Raw genomic sequence first — 17839 nt, 5'->3', positions numbered from 1 at the left:
GCAGAGACCGGTGCAGATCATTGATATAGCCGTTGGAACTAAGGAATAGACACCTGTAACATGGGGGCCGCTCGTCTAGTGTCAGGGCTGAGGAGGCTGGCAAGGCTGCGATAGGGCATCTTCTCGCCGGGAGTTCTTCGGCGGTGTAATTACGGCAGTGGATACGGGATGAGTTAGATGATTTAGAATGATCCGCTGTTCAGCTGAAGACTCCACCCGCCAGCAGCTAAAGATACCTAGATCCTTGGCTGTCTACACAGAACCGTGGCTGCTAATTCAGATCCTGGGATCTGGATCCTGAAGATATCAGGAGACGAGTCGGATTGAGGCGGACAGGCGGCTCAGCCCCGGCTCATCAGCCATCCTGCAGGGCAGATCGGCAGCCGAATTGTGGAGCATGGAAACAGTTTGCGAGGTGGATAGTGCTTCATGACTGGCTTATTCGTGTTTGACGTTCTCACGCCCAGACCATGGCAGTCCGTGATATAGCCTGTCCTTGGCAGCTTGATGAATGACTCTCGTTCCATGACCTCTGATTACAAATAGTAACATTATTCAAAATTGCATTGCGAGACTCAGGAAAGTCTCCAATTTCCGACTGAATAAAATGCACCCCTTGTCGGGGGCGTGGTATACCTCCAACTCAGCGATACAGCGGTAGGAGTCTCCTTAGTACTACTGTATAAACAATTGATTCATGAGAATCTAGCATAAGAATACTGACTAGCTATATTACTATTATCCATTTATGCTTGATTATTATTCATTGTGTTTTGCCTTAATCGAGATGTGTATTTTCAAGCCACAGTAGCATGTCTAGACCAAATAGCCCTAGCATAATAGGTCTCGCTGCCCCGAATCTTGTTACCACGCCAAAACCTCAACAGTCTATGTGCAGAGATTCAGAATTTCCTAGGCAAGGTTGGACTCGATGCGCATTGTTTCTCTCTTTTGCTACTTAAGGGCAATTTTCTATCCCATATTTGTATTAATGAAGGACTCATTTTCCCAGAAGGCTCTTGTTTTCTATCATTGATCTGCTGGACCGAACTGGACATCGGCAGCTCTCTTAGAGTTTTGCTACCATTTTGAGAGTCTGTTGTTGTTGTATTTAGTGCCTGATCTTGGTACCAGCAATTAATACCACTACTATGAAAAGCTACGGCAGGAATTTCACTATATTATATAAAACTTCAGAATATATACTTGAACACCAGGCCGTGAGAGCCACGTGACTGCCAAGCGAGACGAAATAACCGACAATAATCCGGTAATCACAATTGAACTTCTTCCAAGTTTCTTATGCGACCGCCATGGTTAGACGGCGTGCCTGCGATGGGTGCTCTCTTCGCAAATCGCGGTGCAGCGGCGGCCAACCGTGCCAGGGCTGCGTCCAGGCTGGATTCGAATGCTCCTATCTCAAACCGGTGGCAAGGCCAGGCCCGAAAGGTCCACGAGCTGGAACGTACGCCCACATCAAGAGGCGCCTCCAGGGTCTGCGAGACCGAGCGCCGGCGCTTTCAGCCTCTGGGTCTAATTGGCCGTCACACCTGCATCTTGGAGATGTCTTAGCCCACCTGGAGACTTACAAGCAGCGAATGTATCCCGTCTGGCCTGTGGTCGACACCGCGCGTCTTCGCGACTCTCTCATGCAGGACATGGACAACCATGAACTGCGCGCATTGGCATTCGCGGTATGCGCAGCGACCTGCGCTCAGCTGCAGTGCCATCAGGACGACCAGGCCGCCCGCATAGCTGCACAGACAGACACTGCCGCGGCCGATGATTTTGCCAATGAGTCAGACCGGTGCCGCACGATGTACGATTACCGTGAAAGCAGTACTTTCGAGGCAGTCCTGGTCCCATTGTTTCTTCATTTCCACTACGGGGCCAGGAACAAGATGAAGACGGCCTCGCTCCTGCTCCGGGAGTCTATAACATCGTGTCAGCTCCAGGGGCTAGACAAGGAAGATACATATCAACATGTCGCGTCAGAAGACGAGAGATATCGGCGGAGGGCCTTTTGGCTTCTCTATGTCACCGAAAGGGGCCACGCCATCCAGCATGGAATCAATACCTGCCTGAGAGACTCAATCCACCCGCCACCGCGCGACCGTTTGGATGAACTCCATCTGGTCGAGGCCTTCGATAGCCTCGTGAACCTATTCGTCTCCGTCGAGGGCGTTCTGGACTCCGGCGGCTGGCCTCACGGCTCGAATACCACCATGTGCAGTAAAGAGATGCTCTGCCGGCTACAGAGTCAACTGCGCCAGCGACTGCAGTGGCCCACGGCTTACCATGCCTTACAAAGAACTGATATTGCCATTACCCAGCAGTGGCTCCGAGTACTACTCTGGCAGATGTCCTTGAAGAATATCTTCCTCTCGAGCGCCTCGGCTGATGACAGTATGAGATTGACCTACCCGGTCAATGTGGCAAGAGACGCCATCGTGCTCATTTCCAACGTGCCCCAGGAGACATTTGTGGCCCATGGTCCTGGGATGGTGAGTTACTCCATTGTAAATATGAACACCTGGCTTACTAAATGCAGGCTATAAAACTGTTCGAAATTACAAGTACCCTGCTGGATGTGATCCAGTGTGTTCCCGCACTTCTACATCACAATTCCGGTGGAATATACGATACATTGCACCATCTGTGCTACTTGCTGTCATCTCTGAGCCACAGGCCGTATGGCCTTGAGGTACTTCAGAGGAAATTGGATGAATTGGGAATCCCGTACCGGCAGATTAGAGCGCTTCCCACGCCTGAATATGGTGACTCTCCGGCCATCGAATCACTTGATGAAGAAGAATTGGATTGATGGTGAATATATCACCTACGGCGACGTTTCTTGAAGTATTTCACAGTTTCCCCCCAGCACTGTCACTCGGACTATCTAGAAACACCACGAAGGACTCGAACGGCTTAACAGTCACTGTGCCATCCGGTAGCACCGAGCGGTGACGCTGGTAGTTTTCCAGTAGCACAACGCCATTCTCCAGGATTGAAATGGCTTCCGCCGGAACAACCCAGCTTACCTCTTTACCAGTGAAGTTGGCTAATATCAAAGCGGACTGACCTCCGTTTACTCGCAGATAGATGAACAGGTCATCATTCGCCTCATCAACCAATCTGTAGGAGCCATACACGAAGACGGCCATGTGCGTCTTGCGTAAACCAAGAACCTTTGCCCAGTACTGGAAGATGCTGTTTGGGTTTCCCACCTGCGAAGCAGCATTCCAATCCTCATAGTCATCATGGACGTCAATCCACGGGCCGTTGGGCGCAGCCGTAAACCCTGCGAATCTGTCACGGGTCCATTGCATCGGGGTGCGTCCATTGTCGCGAGACTTTACGCGGAATTCCTGCAGCGTCATATTGTGAAGCTCCGCGTCGGTGGGATGTGCTGCAATGATCTCGTCCCAGTGATTCAAGGTCTCAATGTCCCTGAACTTATCAATGCCCCAGGTATTTGGGACATTCACCTGGCCGATCTCCTGACCCTGGTATATAAACGGGGTACCGGTTTGGAGACCCAGGAAGGTGGCCAACATTTTCCCTGCGGTGGCGCGGTGCTCTGGACCCGCCGAGGTGAATCGCGATATGGTCCTTCCCTGGTCATGGTTTTCGAGATAGAGGGCGTTCCAGCCCCCATTCTGGTACATGAAGTCCTGCCATTTGGAGACGATATGCTTGAGGTCCGACATTCTATATTTGTGTGGAGAGAATTTGCCGTCAGGCCCATGGTCGATGTCCATGATCTCGAATTGAAACGCCATAGCCAATTCCCCGCGGTCGAATCCAACTGCCCTGCCAATTTCTGCGGGATCATACACGTTCGGCATCTCGCCGACGGAAAAGGCATCGTATTCCTGCAGGATCTTTCCTAGCTCTTGTAGGTATTCGTGGAGACGTGGCCCACAGCAGTAGTGCATCGCCCCGTGCTGCCACTGGGAGTTTGCATCGGTGACGGGCGCATCTGGGAAGCTTTGATCCTTGCTGACCATGTTGATCACGTCCATGCGGAATCCACTGACACCTCTGTCTAACCAAAACCTCATGATATCGTGCACGGCGGAGCGGACTTTGGGGTTTTCCCAGTTCAGGTCGGGCTGCTCAGGCGCGAACAGGTGGAGATAGTATTCGTCCGTGGTTTCGTCGTACTGCCACGCAGAACCTTCTATATGTTAGTTCTATACTCGATATAGGGGTGGGCATTTGATCAGGCCATACCTCCAAAATACGCCCTCCAGTTATTCGGCGGCTGGCGGACGCCGTTTGCATCGTACTTGGGCTTCTTCCATATGTACCAGTCTCTAAACCCACTGTCTCGGGAGGATCTAGAGCGCTTAAACCACTCGTGCTGGTAAATAGTTAGAGAATCCGAGCCGCATAAGTGTTGCAGTCACTCACCTGGTCTGAAGTGTGGTTGACAACGAGGTCCATGACATATCTCATCCCCCGTTTATGCAAACCCTCGATCAGCGCGTCCACATCGTTGATTGTACCATACGTTGGGTGAATTTGATAATAGTCCGAGACATCGTAGCCCATGTCCACCTGTGGCGATTGAAGTATTGGAGAGAGCCAAACAAGATCCACCCCAAGGGCCTTCAGGTAGTCCAGCTCAGATACAATGCCCGGGATATCCCCAATGCCATCGCCATTGGAGTCTTTGAACGAAGCAGGGTAGATCTGATAGACCGAGGCCTCTTTCCACCAGGCCGCGTTGACGGGCGATGACTCTGTCTTGGACTGTGACATGGTATCGACAATAATGACGGATCTGAGAGGGACAATTACATGTCCTGCTGGTAGCTGCCATATTTATGGCCTCCGACCAACAGCACTTCGTATGACTTGCAAGCATGTACTATGAGTCTATGACCCACTATCACGCCGTCCAGATAATCTCACCGGCAAGTCCCCCGATAATCCGGCCGCGAATCTTGCCGGGAATTTCGCCGTTGTGCGCCCTCTCATTGGTGCCCATACTGCAGAAATTACCATGTGGCCGTGCACTCTCGGTGAACAATGCGTTCTCCCACACTCTCCATGAAGCAACTTGGTCTGGGGTAAAGAGGAGTGGCAACAACAACTCCAGACCCTTTGGAACCAAGATGTCTATAAGATCGGATGATTCCCTCGTCGAAGTCCTATCTTTGTCCGCTGAATAAATTACAGCAATCCGGCTACCATCGACTTCCCTATAGCAGCACTTCAGCACCCTCAGCAGCTCTTCTAGTACTACCAGTCTACCACCATGGTTGCTGGCGGTGGAGCTGTGTCTTCATCCGGCGCAGACGTGTATCGGGCTCTACCAAATAATACGAATGCCAGTTGGTTCAAGGATAAGGGCCTACGACGTCTGAATTTTGGCGTCATTCTCATGTTTGCTTCTGCTGCTGCCAATGGCTACGATGGGGCTTTGATGAATGGGCTCCTGACTCTTCCGATGTGTTAGTTTCTTTTTCCTTTTCTCTTTTTAGGGCTATGCAGTGCTGACCGATCTACAGTTGCGAAGAATGTCGGCGAGGATATCGGCTCGAACATGGAAGGTCTGATCATTTCGGGGATTTCCCTAGGAGGGACAGTCACCTTTATACCGGCCTCCTACTTCGCGGATTACTTTGGTCGTAAAATGTCCGTCGGACTTGGCTCAGCCATAATGGTCATCGCCAGTGTTGTCCAGGCGGCAACCACCGGCCGGTGGGCCTTCTTTGGTACCAGAATCGCTATGGGGATCGGACTAGGCTTTTCACAGACCGCCGCGCCTCCGCTGACGACGGAGATTGCACATCCGCGACATCGTGGTGTTGTGACCGCCATTTTCCAGGCTACTTGGTACTGGGGCGCTATCCTGGCCGCTGCGGTGTGTCTGGGGACTCTTTATATCGAGGGGAACGCATGGTCCTGGCGGGTTCCTTGTCTTGTGCAGTGTTTATTCCCGGCAATTCAGTTGCTGGGACTGTTTATTGTCCCGGAAAGCCCGAGATGGCTTGTATCCAAGGACAGACGGGACGAGGCCTTGCAGATCCTCGCCCGCTACCACGGCAATGGCGACACGTCGGATCCATTGGTTCAGTTCGAGTTCAGTGAGATATGCGGCGCAATCGATCTCGAGAACTCGGCATCCCAAACCCACCAGAGTGGCTGGTCTGCGTTCCTTGCAACCAAGGGTACTAGGCATCGCCTTGCCATTTGCATCTTGGTCGGGTTCATGATCCAATGGGCAGGCAACGGCGTCATCTCGTACTATCTCGCACCAATTCTTCGATCCGTCGGCATCACAAATCCCAGCCAGCAGTCGGCCATAAACCTAGGCCTGCAGGCTTGGAACGCCGTATGCGCCGCGGGAGGCGCCGTCGCAGCCGAGCGGTACGGGCGACGCCCTCTCTGGATGCTGTCCACGACGCTGATGCTGCTCTTCTTCGCCCTGGTGACTGCGCTATCAGCCGTCTTTGCCGAATCGGCCATCCAAGCTGCCGGGAGTGCGGTAGTGGCATTCCTGTACCTCTTCTACGGCGCGTACGATATCGCCTATACCCCGCTCTCGATTGCATACCCTGTCGAGATCATGCCGTTCTACTTGCGCACCAAGGGTCTGTCGTTGAGCCTGACGGCGCAATTTGGGGCGGGCTTCTTCAACCAGTTCGTGAACCCGATTGCCCTTGGCGCCATAGCGTGGAAATTCTATTTTGTGTACCTGGGCCTTCTTGTGAGTTTCGTTGCTGTTGTTTACTTTGTGTTCCCTGAGACAAAGGGCCACACTCTGGAAGAGATTGCCGTCATCTTCGACGGGCCAGGGACGGAGACGGAGATGCAGCGCGATCTGGCTGCCATTATTGCGGGAGACAGGGAGGTTAAAGCCCCTATGAGGGAGGAGTTGGAGCACGTATAGGTGTTATATGCGAATCTCATGTTACACCCTGTACTTAGTAGGCAATTATGCATCTAGTCTTATTAGGAGATGTGCCGAGCTAGGCAGAAGAGGTATAGCATATATTAGCGAAAGCAGTCGAGTTGGTCAAGCTCAGTAAGGACTTCCTCGTATCGTAATCAATGAGGATACGGCAGATGCCAAGCCAAGCCAGCATCAACCCCGCCTCTTGTCCTCGTCTTGACTACAACAATCCTGCAGCTCGAGAAATATGTCCCGTTCGCACGCGGACTATACCGTGGCATGGATCACGGCGCTATCCCTGGAGCTGTCTGCCGGGAAGGAGATGTTCGATGAAATCCACGAGCAGCTCGCACAGCCACCCACGGACACAAACTCATATATCCTGGGAAGCGTCGCCGGACACAATGTCGTGATGGCGTGCTTGCCAGCCGGTGTGCTGGGGATAACACCGGCCGCTACCGTGGTGGCGCATCTGCGTTCCTCATTCCCCAGAATCCAGTTCGGGCTCTTGGTTGGGATTGGAGGCGGGGTGCCTAGTGCAAGCAAGGACATCGACATCCGGTTAGGCGACATCGTTGTTAGCAAGCCCACTGCAACTTACGGGGGAGTGGTGCAGTACGACTACGGCAAGGCGATGGGTGATGGGCAGTTCCAGCAGATGGGTGTACTGAACAAGCCGCCGGAGATACTCTTGACCAGTATCTCCAGATACCAAGCTGACTACAGACGCGAGGAGAAGCCAATATCTTCTCTGCTCTCGAAACGAAGCTCCAGGACAAGTCATATGTTTGCACACCCCGGGCAGGGTAACGACCAGCTGTTTCACGCAGCGTACGCGCACAACGGGTCTGAGGCGAACTGTGAAACATGCGATGTGAAGGGAATTATCCAGCGGAAACAACGCGACTCACCGGAGGAGCCAATGATCCATTACGGGCTTATTGCATCGGGCAACCAGGTGATCAAAGACGCGACAGTGCGAGATACTCTGGCGGAAAGACACGGAATCATTTGTTTTGAGATGGAAGCAGCGGGCCTCATGAACCATCTGCCTTGCTTGGTAGTTCGTGGTATTTGCGACTACTCAGACTCACACAAGAACAAGAGATGGCAGGGATACGCGGCAATAACCGCCGCAGCATTCGCTCGACTGCTTCTATCATCGGTGCCTCGGTCATCGAATCCCAGAACCACAGAGACAAGTATGTATGCCTTCATTTTGGAAAGTTTCAGCGCTTCTAATGCCCCTGTACAGAGGACGAATGGACCGAACCCGAAAGGCGCTGCCTGCAAAGGCTGTTTTTGACTGATCCCGAGACGGACATGAATGCATTGAAGCGAAGAAGAGGAGGTCGCGCCCCTGGCACTTGCGAGTGGATCCTGGAAACAGACGAACTGAAAGCATGGAGTGGAAACCCCCCTGGCAGGGCTATGGATAAATCGAATATTCTATGGCTATACGGATACCCGGGCATTGGAAAGTCAACAATGGCCATCGCACTGGCGGAAATGCTCCCCGACACACCGTCCTTCAGTGAAAGGAATAAGATCCTTGTTTATTTCTTTTGCGATTCGAACTCTGAAGATCGGCGGACTGCTACTGGGATCTTACGCGGTCTGCTCTATCAAATTTCCCACAGCAGCCGGAAGCTTATGAGACCGCTCAGAATGAGATACGATATCCAGGGAGACAAATTATTCAGCTCGTTTGATGCGTTATGGGATCTCCTCATGGAAATTGGACAAGAACATGCCGGGGAAATCTACTGCATTATTGATGCTCTGGATGAATGCGACAGTACAGCTCAGGAGACTTTACTTGCCCAAATAAGTGACAGCTTCTTATCAAGAAAGAGCACTCCAGGAGTACACTTTCTGATCACCAGCAGGCCGTACGAGGAAATTAGGAGATACCTCGATGATTTCCCCCGCCATGATCTGGGCGCTTACGACAAGGTACAAGGGGACCTTGATATGATTATTCACCAAAAGGTGAATCAATTAGCACGCAAGAAAAATTACCCTAGGAGTTTGAAAGACCAGGCCATTGCAATCCTGAAAGAAAAAGCCGAAGGGACCTTCCTGTGGGTCGGTATAGCATGCGATGAACTGATGCGTGTCAGGTTAAGAGATGTAGTCAAAACGCTGCAAGAACTACCGCGCTCGCTTGACTCTTTATATCGGAGCCTGCTTGATAGAGCCATAGAGCAAAATGCGGACAACCAAGATACAATCATCCGCATCCTTGGCTTCGTTGCGACTGCTCGCCGACCACTCACCATACTGGAGCTGCTGGAGGCCTGTCAGCTCTATACGGACATGGGCCTGGAGGAGAGACTCGCATATGTCCACGAGGATATAACAATGTGTCGACTGGTGATCGTCGTTCAAGGGTCGATAGTATCGCTGCTACATAAGTCTCTCAAGGACTTTTTGACCAGCTCCGAGCATCACCGCGTGGTGGATGAGAGGAATGCACACGCCAGTTTTGCAAATTCCTGCATTGACCGTCTCCTTGATGCATCCAGGCTGAGCGAGTTGCAGGTGAGTGATATAGCTCACTCATCATTCCTCCAGTATTCCGCTGAAAACTGGCCGGCCCATGCGCATCTGGCGAAAGATCGATTCAGCATTCTAGAACGCCATAGGCCCTTTTTTGAATTCCGCTCTACGATACGAGAGCAGTGGCTGGAGTACATTCGGTTTCCAAGGGGGCGCTCACATTACGCCAAAGTTCCTTTCAATATGTCACTATTTCATATTGCAGCTCGGTGGGGGATTCCATGCTTAATTCACCACGCACTGCAGAGACTCGCTGAGCCAACAATACAGCAAGCGAATTGCAATATTAATGCATTATTTTCGGGAGGGCGGACACCGCTAGAAGAGAGCGCTATAGCTGGCCACGTCGACGTATTCCAGCTTCTGCTTGAGCAAACGCACGGAAGAATCATGAAAGAGGCAGCTGTGGTACAGGCTGCAGTAGGGAACAAGCATGCTGGAAGGCAAATGGTCGAGCTTCTCCTTAATCGAGGGGAATGCGAAATCCACATTACGCAAGCGCTTGTTATCCAGGCAGTCGGCAATGGGAGTATGGAAACCGTTGAATTCCTGGTCCAGCGGCTGGGAGACAAATTGTCCGTTACTGGCAATGAAATCCGGGAACTGGCGCGAAATAGACAGAATGGACCAGCAATTCTCGAACTATTCTTCAATAGGCTGGCGATATCCTCCTCTCTCCCCGAAAACGTGCTGGAAACTGTGGCAATGCATGGCAATGCCTCTTTGATGAATATTCTACTGGACCGAGTGGGGAGTAGAGTTTCACCCTCGGCTGGTGTTGCTTCAGCCGCTGTTTCGAATATGGAATATGGCCTTGAGATGCTGAAGCTTCTCCTCAGTCGATTCGGGGATAGACTCCCGATTACACCGGACATCAATCTCTTCAGCCATTGGAGCACAAGGACAGAGTTATGGCACCACAGGGAAGATCTCGTGAGCGAGTACAACGAGCTGCTGCGGCTTATCCTAGATCGGCTTGGTGGTAAGCTCCCAGCATTAGATGTGCTGCTGGCCAACCTCATAAGATCCCATTCGAGACATGGTGGCGAGGTGCTGCTACTCCTGTTGCAAAGTCGACCAGAGGGAATTCCCATTACGCAGGACTTTCTTGAAGCGGCAGCCAACACTGGACACGAAGGTCTGATGAAGCTCGTGCTGACTAGGGAAATAACAGACCTCCTTAACGAGAGAGTGCTTTCCATCCTCGCGCGGAGAGGAACGGAGGGACTCATGCAATCAGTAATTCATCGCCTTGGAGATGATTCCATGATTACCGAAAGCGTTATCGAAAACGCAGCCTTAAATGAGGGGCGCAACGGACTGTCAATACTCAGGCTCTTCTGCGCACGCCTGGGCGACAGGATCCCAATCACGGCAGGAGCTCTCAAGCGTGTGGTGTCGAACAAAGCACTGGGCCTGATAATGCTGAATCTGTTGCTTGATCAGCTACAAGAGAGGCTCCCAGTTACAGCGAATACCTTCATCACTGCTGCATACAACAAGGTCATTGGACCAGAAATTATCAACCGACTCGTACGTGGTTTTGGAGACAAACTTCCCTGCTCAGTAGTGGTGCTTGAAACTGCAGCCAGAGGGAAGGACGGCAGAGAGGCCGTAATACAGGTACTACTCTCGCATGTAAAAAGGGGTTTGGTGGATATAGAGGACTTGTTGATCAATGTTGCTTCGGCAGGATGTGCTGGACTAATGATGCAAGCTCTGAAAGATTACGAAGGAGGCCCAATCGCCATCACTGAGGACATCCTCGTAGCAGCCGCACAAAGTCAAGATAAAGCGACGATGCAGTTTCTTCTTGGCTATGAAGGCAGGGTCATCTTAAATGAACAATTACTTAGAGCCGCTGCTGGAGATATCAAGAAAGGGAACCAAATGCTCCAGTTGCTCCTCACACATCCTGCCTGTGAGGTACAGATGTCGCAGGAGCTACTACACACAATAATCTACTCAACATCGAGCGAAGAAGTGAGTTCCCTGCTTCTAGCTTCCTATAAAGGGGAGCTACCAGTCACAGAGGGTCTTTTCAAGACCACGCTGGACCACGGGAGCCATCGATTACTGCAGCAATTGCTTGACCACCTAGATATCCGCCAGCCGATACCGGAGGAAGTCCTTGAGCAATTGGTGCGAAGTAACTTTGGGACGAGAAAGCTTTCCCTACTCCTTGACCGGAGCGGCAGTAGTCTCGAGTTCACCGAAGTCGTCGTCGAGGCAGCAGCCCGAAATTACTATTCCGGCAGAGAGAACATCACAATCCTCCTGGACCGGCTGGATACAGATGAACTGCCAATAACAACAGCGGCTGTGTCCTCGCTGCTTAAGAACTCTCAGGGGGACTTCAGCCTAAGCTTACTGCTATTTGAGCGGTTGCGAGGAAAAATCCATCTCACGGCAGAGCTAACGAGAGCTGTAGCTGCATATGGCGATTCCCAGCTGATACATATGCTCAATTACCAGTACGCTGGTATGCACATCACCGAAGACGTCTTGCAAGCAGCCGCAGGAAATGACAACCACGGTGAAGATGTTCTGAAGTGTCTGTTTACATTGAACGGGGACAATGTCCGTCTTACAAAAGGGATTCTGGAGGCTGCAGCAGGCAATTACGACCCGGGTGTCCTTTTATTCTGTCTTGATCATTGCCAGGATGACACTTTCATCACCCCAACGGTGCTGGCAGCTGCGGCTGGGGCCGCATCTGTGACAATCGAAGCGCTTTTCAGTCGTCAAATCAAGGACAGCACCATTACAGAAGAAGTGGTGATCTCCGCGCTACAGAATTACGGTCATGGCGAGCAAATACTCAAGCTCCTGCACAAGCGACTCGGCTGCCAAATGCCAATCACGGAGAGGGTTCTCAGAGCCTCGGCCTTCTCATACCGCCATGCTGCTAGGCTTACTGGCCAATTACTGCAATAGGCAGGCGATGACACTCTCGTGACGGAGAGTGTGGTGAAGTCGGCCGTGAGCAACCGCATGTCAGGCCATGAAGTACTCAAGCTGCTGTTTAATCTCCTGGGCGACCGGGTCCCCGTAACTGAGGAGGTGCTCCAGACAGCAGCCAGCAATTTCGAAGATGGGTATAGGGTGCTGAAGCTCATTCTGGAGCAAAGGCCGGACACCCAGATCTCGGAGCAAGTATTAGCCAAGGTTATAGCCAGCAACAGAGACACTGCAGTGATAGAACTTCTACTTGAGAAACGTGGCCCCGATGCGCCATTCACCGAGAAGGTGCTCATGGCTGCAATTGGGAACACTTCACACGGCTATGCCATTATGCGCCTCCTGGTCAAGAAGAGCAATCAAAATGTGCGTGACTGCCTCTCTGACGGACTCCTCTCTACAGCTGCAGCGTCTGGTAATTACAGGATACTGGGACTCTTCGAAAGGAGCTTCGCAATTGTAATCAAGGACGAATGGCTCCAGCTCGGCCGGTTGTACCGCGCCGCCAGTGAGAGCAATGGCCCAGTGCTGGATGAGCTCGTCGCCCAGGGCGTCCCTTTAGATACCAGGAATGCGCGCGGCGAGACGCCTCTTTGGAGAGCGGCAAGCAGGAACCACCAATCTGTCATTCGCAAGTTACTGCAGACTGGATTGGTCGATGTCAATGCGGTTTCCGACTCTGGGGACTCGCCCCTCATTAGCGCAGCACGCGCTGGGTATACGAACGCTGTGTGTCTTTTGTTGGAAGCCGGCGCAGATCTGAATATTGCTAACGAAAATGGGAACACGGCGTATTCGATGGCAAAGATGAGGTCCTTTTTTGGGACCATGAAAGCCCTCGAACGACATCAACTGGATGACTATTCCAGTCGATAAGATTATATAATAGAATAATAATCATATACTACTGGTATTACGGTATTCCTGGCAGAACTATAACATAGAAGCTGGGTAGTGTATTGTATCTCTAGTTCACTGTTTTCATACTATTGCTGACGTAACTGGCCCCTACATCTGAAATACCTATACATACAAACTTAAATCTACCCCTCATCACTCACCTCCACGCATTGAATATCATCAGAATAAACAACCTTATTACTTAACCAAACCGACCAAATGGTGTCAACCCTCCCTTCAAACGGCCGTCTTGTTAATATAGGCACCCACTCGCTAGCCCTCTACACCCATGGCCCAGAACCCACCAGCCCAACCGACCCGGTAATCTTATTCATCCCAGGCCTCGCAAGCGACACCTTAGTCTGGCAAGCCGTGATACGACATCTAAACCCTTCACTACGAAACTACACCTACGATCGCTCGGGATACAACAACTCAGAGACCTCCCCTCTCGCCCCCTCAGCAGAGAACATCGCCTTGGAGCTGTCTCGTCTAATTGAAAAGGCGCCTATTTCTAACCCACTGATTCTTGTTGCACACTCCTGGGCAGGCGTGCTCTCGCACGAGTATTTCGCCTTAAATGGCACTGACCGGATCGTCGGTCTGGTTCTTGTCGACGCGAACCATGAGACGACGCCGCTGGTGATAGACATCGCCGATCCGATTCTTTTGACTGTTGCTGCGGGTTTGGAGCCGTACGCTGCCAAGGGCATTGAAGCTGAACATAGGTTAACGCAGGACGAGTGGGAGAAATTCAGGGCGGCAGAGTCAATGGATAAATTCGGGGTGGTTGCAGAAAGAGAGAGTTCGGAGTATAAACCCAGTTTTGAGACGCTGCGAGCGAAGGGATTAAGCAAGAGAGAGCCACTTCTTGGGAGTAAACCGGTTTATGTGATCGGGGGCACGAGAAGTAGGGATTGGAGTGGGTTGTATAGGGCGGGGGTTGCGAGGGGGAATGGGACGGAGGAGGAGAGGCGTTATGTGAGAGAGATGATTGAGAGGGTGGATGAGAAGGGAGAGCGTCTCATGGAGGAGTTTTTGAAGTTGTCTACGAAGAGCGAGCTTGTCTTTGCTAGGGAGAGTGGGCATTTTGTCCAGTTGACGCAGCCGGAAGTTGTTGTTGATGGAGTGGATTGGGTCTTGCGTAACCTGGCATCTTAGTTACCTGGACAGGTAATAAAGGCAAAACTGAGTCTAATTGTTTTCGGTTCTTCATACTGCGTGCTCAGTGGCAGGTGGTATTCTTTACGCCATTTTGCTGATCAGTATGCAGCTCCGAGTAATCATGGAAACGATATCCCTAGAATCAGGCAGCTAGTGGAGCCTTTAGGTATATCTTAACAATAAACCAGAGTATTGCCATCTCTGTCTTGATATTTTCATTTACTTCATTAGATGACAGTAAACCTGAAAGGTTGCATGTCTGCCGGTTGAAAGGAAGAGATATGCAGTGATTTTCCTTTACCAAACTAGCCCGTCTCCAACGCGGAGTCCGGCATTCCCAGCCGTGCAATAATGATACAGTGGCAGGCCCAATTTTTGGTCAACGGAGCTCGACTACCCACTATCGAACTAGTTAAAGCTTATACAGCAAAGCAGGGTCTATCCCCAGCTTTCGAGACTCTTGTTGGAGGTTCTTGCGGGGTTACCCCGGTTTCTCCCCGCATTGTCCATATGCTCTTCCACCGGATACAGTCAAGTAGTGGAGGATGAAATCCTACAGTACAAATATCATAGTAGCTGCGGTACCGAGTTCCCTTTTACCTACGCTTTCCCGTAATCCAAAATGCTCAACCATATTATCGTCAACGCATACAATTTCTGGGTAGTTGTCCTCGCTGCAGTTGGCACGATTTCCACTGCCTACGGTCTCGCTATTATCGGTTCAACTGTCGGGCAGCCCAACTTCTACACCTTCTTCAACCTAGCTCTCCAGGGTGAACCGGGGTACGCCCATACAGCGAACATCATTGCGGCTTTGAATGGAGTCAACTCTGCCGGTGCAATTGTCGGCTGTGGGTACCATGTCTGGAGCTCTGAAAGATATGGACGGAAGTGGACTATGGTCGTTAGCTCGGTGATTCTCATTATAGGCGGGGCGCTGTGCGCTGGGGCTGTCAATATGGCCATGTTTATTGTCGGGCGTGGAGTTGCGGGGATGGTGAGTATAAAAATACCCTTGGCATTAATCTGGTAATAATGAAGTAACGTCTCAGGGATCCGGTATTCTAGCTTGTGTTGGTGAGTATCTTGTCTCCGCCTATATGTCGAGCTAACCCATCATGCAGTGCCAATGTACCAGGCAGAGGTCTCTACCCCAGAGTCGCGGGGTGCAATGGTATCAGTAACAGGGGTATGTCCTCATGGCCCTCGCTAACTATAGCCACTAAAGATGCATCCAGATTGCCTACGCCCTCGGGTACTGCCTTGCCGGATGGCTTGGATACGGCTGTTCCTTCATGTCCGGATCAGACGCACACGCCCAGTTCGCATGGCGATTCCCTCTCGCCTTCCAATGCGTCTTCCCCTTGATTTTCCTCCTGGGCCAGAACTTCGTGCCCTACTCCCCCCGCTGGCTGCTCTCGCAGGGCCGTCGCGAGGAAGCATTCAACATCGTGTGCAGTTTGCACAAGACAAACGCTGACCCAGGCCAAGTCCGCGCCCGTGAGGAATTCCATCTCATCGAGAAGCAGTTCGAGATGGACGCTGCCCTGCCGAACCGGCCGTTTGAGCTGTTCCGCACCGCGCCAAATAGGAAGAGGGCTCTCACGGGGTTCCTTCTTATGTTTGGCAATCAGCTCTTGGGTGTCTATGTCATGGCTAATTATGGGGTTCTGATATATGGTCAGCTTGGGCAGGGGAGCTCAATGTCTCTTCTGCTGAATGCGTGCTGGACTACGGTTACTATGTTCGTATCTCCCCTGTCTAATTTTATCTTCTGGGTCTAATATTGATTGACAGCTTCGGTAACACGTGGACTGCATTCTACGTCGACAAGTTCGGGCGCCGCTCTCTCCTGCTTATTGGCGCCATCGGGACCTTGGTTACGGCCATTTTTCTCTGCGCTTTAACGGCCGAATATATCGGTACTACACACAAGGCTGGCCTCAAAGCCGCCGTCTTCTTTTGTTTTCTTTATATCTTCTGGTGGTGCTTCTTCATCGACGCCACACAATACGTGTACGTAATACCCTGGACCACAGATATCCCATCTAACAGCATCTTGATAGTTACATCGCCGAAATATACCCCAACCATCTACGCTCAGCAGGCGTCGCATTCGGCCTGGCATCCTTCTATCTCGCTTCCGAGGTCACACTGGTCGCCGCCCCCATTGCGATGGACAGCATCGGCTGGAAATTCTACCTGGTCCTTATTTGTCCGAGCTTTGTGTATATTTGGATTATATACTTCCTTTTCCCAGAGACGAAGGGGCGCACGCTGGAGGAGATTGGGGCGCTGTTTGGTGATACGAATGTTGCGAATCGGTGGTATGGATTGACTGAGGAGGAGAGGGCGGCTGCAGCTGGTAGTTTCGAGCCGGATAACAGGAATGGTTTCATGGACGAGGAAGCTGGGGATAAGGAGATCCGTGTGCAGCAGATTGAATGAGGGCAAAGCACACGGGTTAGTGGAGAGCCGGTGGATCAACTCCATCCTTCAGTGTACTTCCGGTGGAATAGAACACGAAAGTTTACCAGAGCATTGTGAGTATTCTTGTTGTTCATGCTTCATATACATATATGTAGAACTTCTATGCTCATAGGAACTATAACCAATCTCACCTTTAAGCACTAATCAATCCATCTTACTCAAACTACCGCACACGACCTGCTACACCAGCTTATCTATGAATATGGCCGTATTTCAACCAACCTCATCTCGAACCAGCAAGTCCATCGGACGTGTCGCAGCACCCAGCCTTTCTAGCCAAGATGCCTCACTCCTGGACTCCCTCAGAATAACACCGCAAGAACACAGCCTGTTGCAGGATTTACTGGCGATCCGCCAGCTCCAAAGCACCGGGTCCAGGGCGCTGGACGTTGCGCAGAGCAAACCTAACAATACGACGAGCCACGCCTACTATCGCGAACCCAATTGGAACAACTACTATTCCAACTCTAAGCAAAATGGGCAGCAGTGTCCACATGAAGAACCGCAGGCGCATGCGTTGGGCGTGCTGGCGGAGATAGCGGATATTGAGCGGGCTTGGGAGTCCTGGCATAACTATTAATTTCGTGAACTGGATATAGAACCTCTTCTATCTCTGGCAAATAAAGTTTCCCACTTTTCATCTTTGATTTCTTCAAAATGCCAAGCACCTAAATTTGCCGATCTTCCAGCGGTCACAGCAACAGTGACGACGCATAATGCTGAAGCAGAAAAGATGGTCTTTTCCCTGCCAGAGCAAGAATCCTGCATGGCCCAATTGTCGTCGAGACGGAGGCAATCAGGGGCTCCATTATCGGAGGATTTGGCTGGGCTGTGAGTTTCCACCGGAAGTTATCC

The 17839-nt window shown here is 51.5% G+C and overlaps 7 protein-coding genes across 7 annotated transcripts; 6 read left to right on the top strand and 1 right to left on the bottom strand.

The window, feature by feature from the left end:
- Positions 1 to 1313: 1313 nt before the first annotated feature.
- On the top strand, positions 1314 to 2824 carry ASPSYDRAFT_155250 (Zn(II)2Cys6 transcription factor; the record flags this gene model as incomplete). The annotated part of the gene is made up of 2 exons (XM_040842438.1): positions 1314 to 2504; positions 2552 to 2824. 2 exons carry the CDS (start codon positions 1314 to 1316, stop codon positions 2822 to 2824), a joined length of 1464 nt encoding a protein of 487 aa, XP_040700677.1.
- A 40-nt stretch (positions 2825 to 2864) lies between these two features.
- On the bottom strand, positions 2865 to 4767 carry ASPSYDRAFT_91185 (glycoside hydrolase family 13 protein; the record flags this gene model as incomplete). Its single annotated transcript, XM_040852445.1, has 3 exons — positions 2865 to 4180; positions 4237 to 4366; positions 4417 to 4767. 3 exons carry the CDS (start codon positions 4765 to 4767, stop codon positions 2865 to 2867), a joined length of 1797 nt encoding a protein of 598 aa, XP_040700676.1.
- Positions 4768 to 5266: 499 nt separating this feature from the next.
- ASPSYDRAFT_59336 (uncharacterized protein) lies at positions 5267 to 6904 on the top strand (the record flags this gene model as incomplete). Its single annotated transcript, XM_040849681.1, has 2 exons — positions 5267 to 5462; positions 5520 to 6904. 2 exons carry the CDS (start codon positions 5267 to 5269, stop codon positions 6902 to 6904), a joined length of 1581 nt encoding a protein of 526 aa, XP_040700675.1.
- A 250-nt stretch (positions 6905 to 7154) lies between these two features.
- ASPSYDRAFT_91183 (uncharacterized protein) lies at positions 7155 to 13306 on the top strand (the record flags this gene model as incomplete). Its single annotated transcript, XM_040852444.1, has 3 exons — positions 7155 to 8109; positions 8163 to 12340; positions 12407 to 13306. The coding sequence occupies 3 exons, from the start codon at positions 7155 to 7157 to the stop codon at positions 13304 to 13306; spliced, it is 6033 nt and encodes a 2010-aa protein (XP_040700674.1).
- Positions 13307 to 13475: 169 nt separating this feature from the next.
- ASPSYDRAFT_47143 (alpha/beta fold hydrolase) lies at positions 13476 to 14692 on the top strand. Its single transcript, XM_040847375.1, has one exon. It carries the CDS (start codon positions 13550 to 13552, stop codon positions 14489 to 14491), a length of 942 nt encoding a protein of 313 aa, XP_040700673.1. The 5' UTR covers positions 13476 to 13549; the 3' UTR covers positions 14492 to 14692.
- A 424-nt stretch (positions 14693 to 15116) lies between these two features.
- On the top strand, positions 15117 to 17029 carry ASPSYDRAFT_133879 (uncharacterized protein; the record flags this gene model as incomplete). Its single annotated transcript, XM_040840653.1, has 6 exons — positions 15117 to 15491; positions 15547 to 15571; positions 15619 to 15683; positions 15733 to 16238; positions 16292 to 16510; positions 16561 to 17029. The coding sequence occupies 6 exons, from the start codon at positions 15117 to 15119 to the stop codon at positions 16940 to 16942; spliced, it is 1572 nt and encodes a 523-aa protein (XP_040700672.1). The 3' UTR covers positions 16943 to 17029.
- Positions 17030 to 17084: 55 nt separating this feature from the next.
- ASPSYDRAFT_1180640 (uncharacterized protein) lies at positions 17085 to 17564 on the top strand (the record flags this gene model as incomplete). The annotated part of the gene is made up of 1 exon (XM_040840359.1): positions 17085 to 17564. The coding sequence occupies exon 1, from the start codon at positions 17181 to 17183 to the stop codon at positions 17562 to 17564; it is 384 nt and encodes a 127-aa protein (XP_040700671.1). The 5' UTR covers positions 17085 to 17180.
- Between the last annotated feature and the right edge of the window lie 275 nt (positions 17565 to 17839).

The sequence above is a fragment of the Aspergillus sydowii genome, assembly GCF_001890705.1.
Source record: "Aspergillus sydowii CBS 593.65 unplaced genomic scaffold ASPSYscaffold_8, whole genome shotgun sequence".
In the NCBI taxonomy this organism is placed as follows: domain Eukaryota; kingdom Fungi; phylum Ascomycota; class Eurotiomycetes; order Eurotiales; family Aspergillaceae; genus Aspergillus; species Aspergillus sydowii.
Note: the sequence above shows the minus strand (reverse complement) of the source record. Positions and strands in the feature narration are given on the sequence as shown.

What these genes read in the sequence shown, in the direction of transcription:
- ASPSYDRAFT_47143 (XM_040847375.1), top strand. Translation starts at nt 13,550, where the DNA reads ATGGTGTCAACCCTCCCTTCAAACGGCCGTCTTGTTAATATAGGCACC.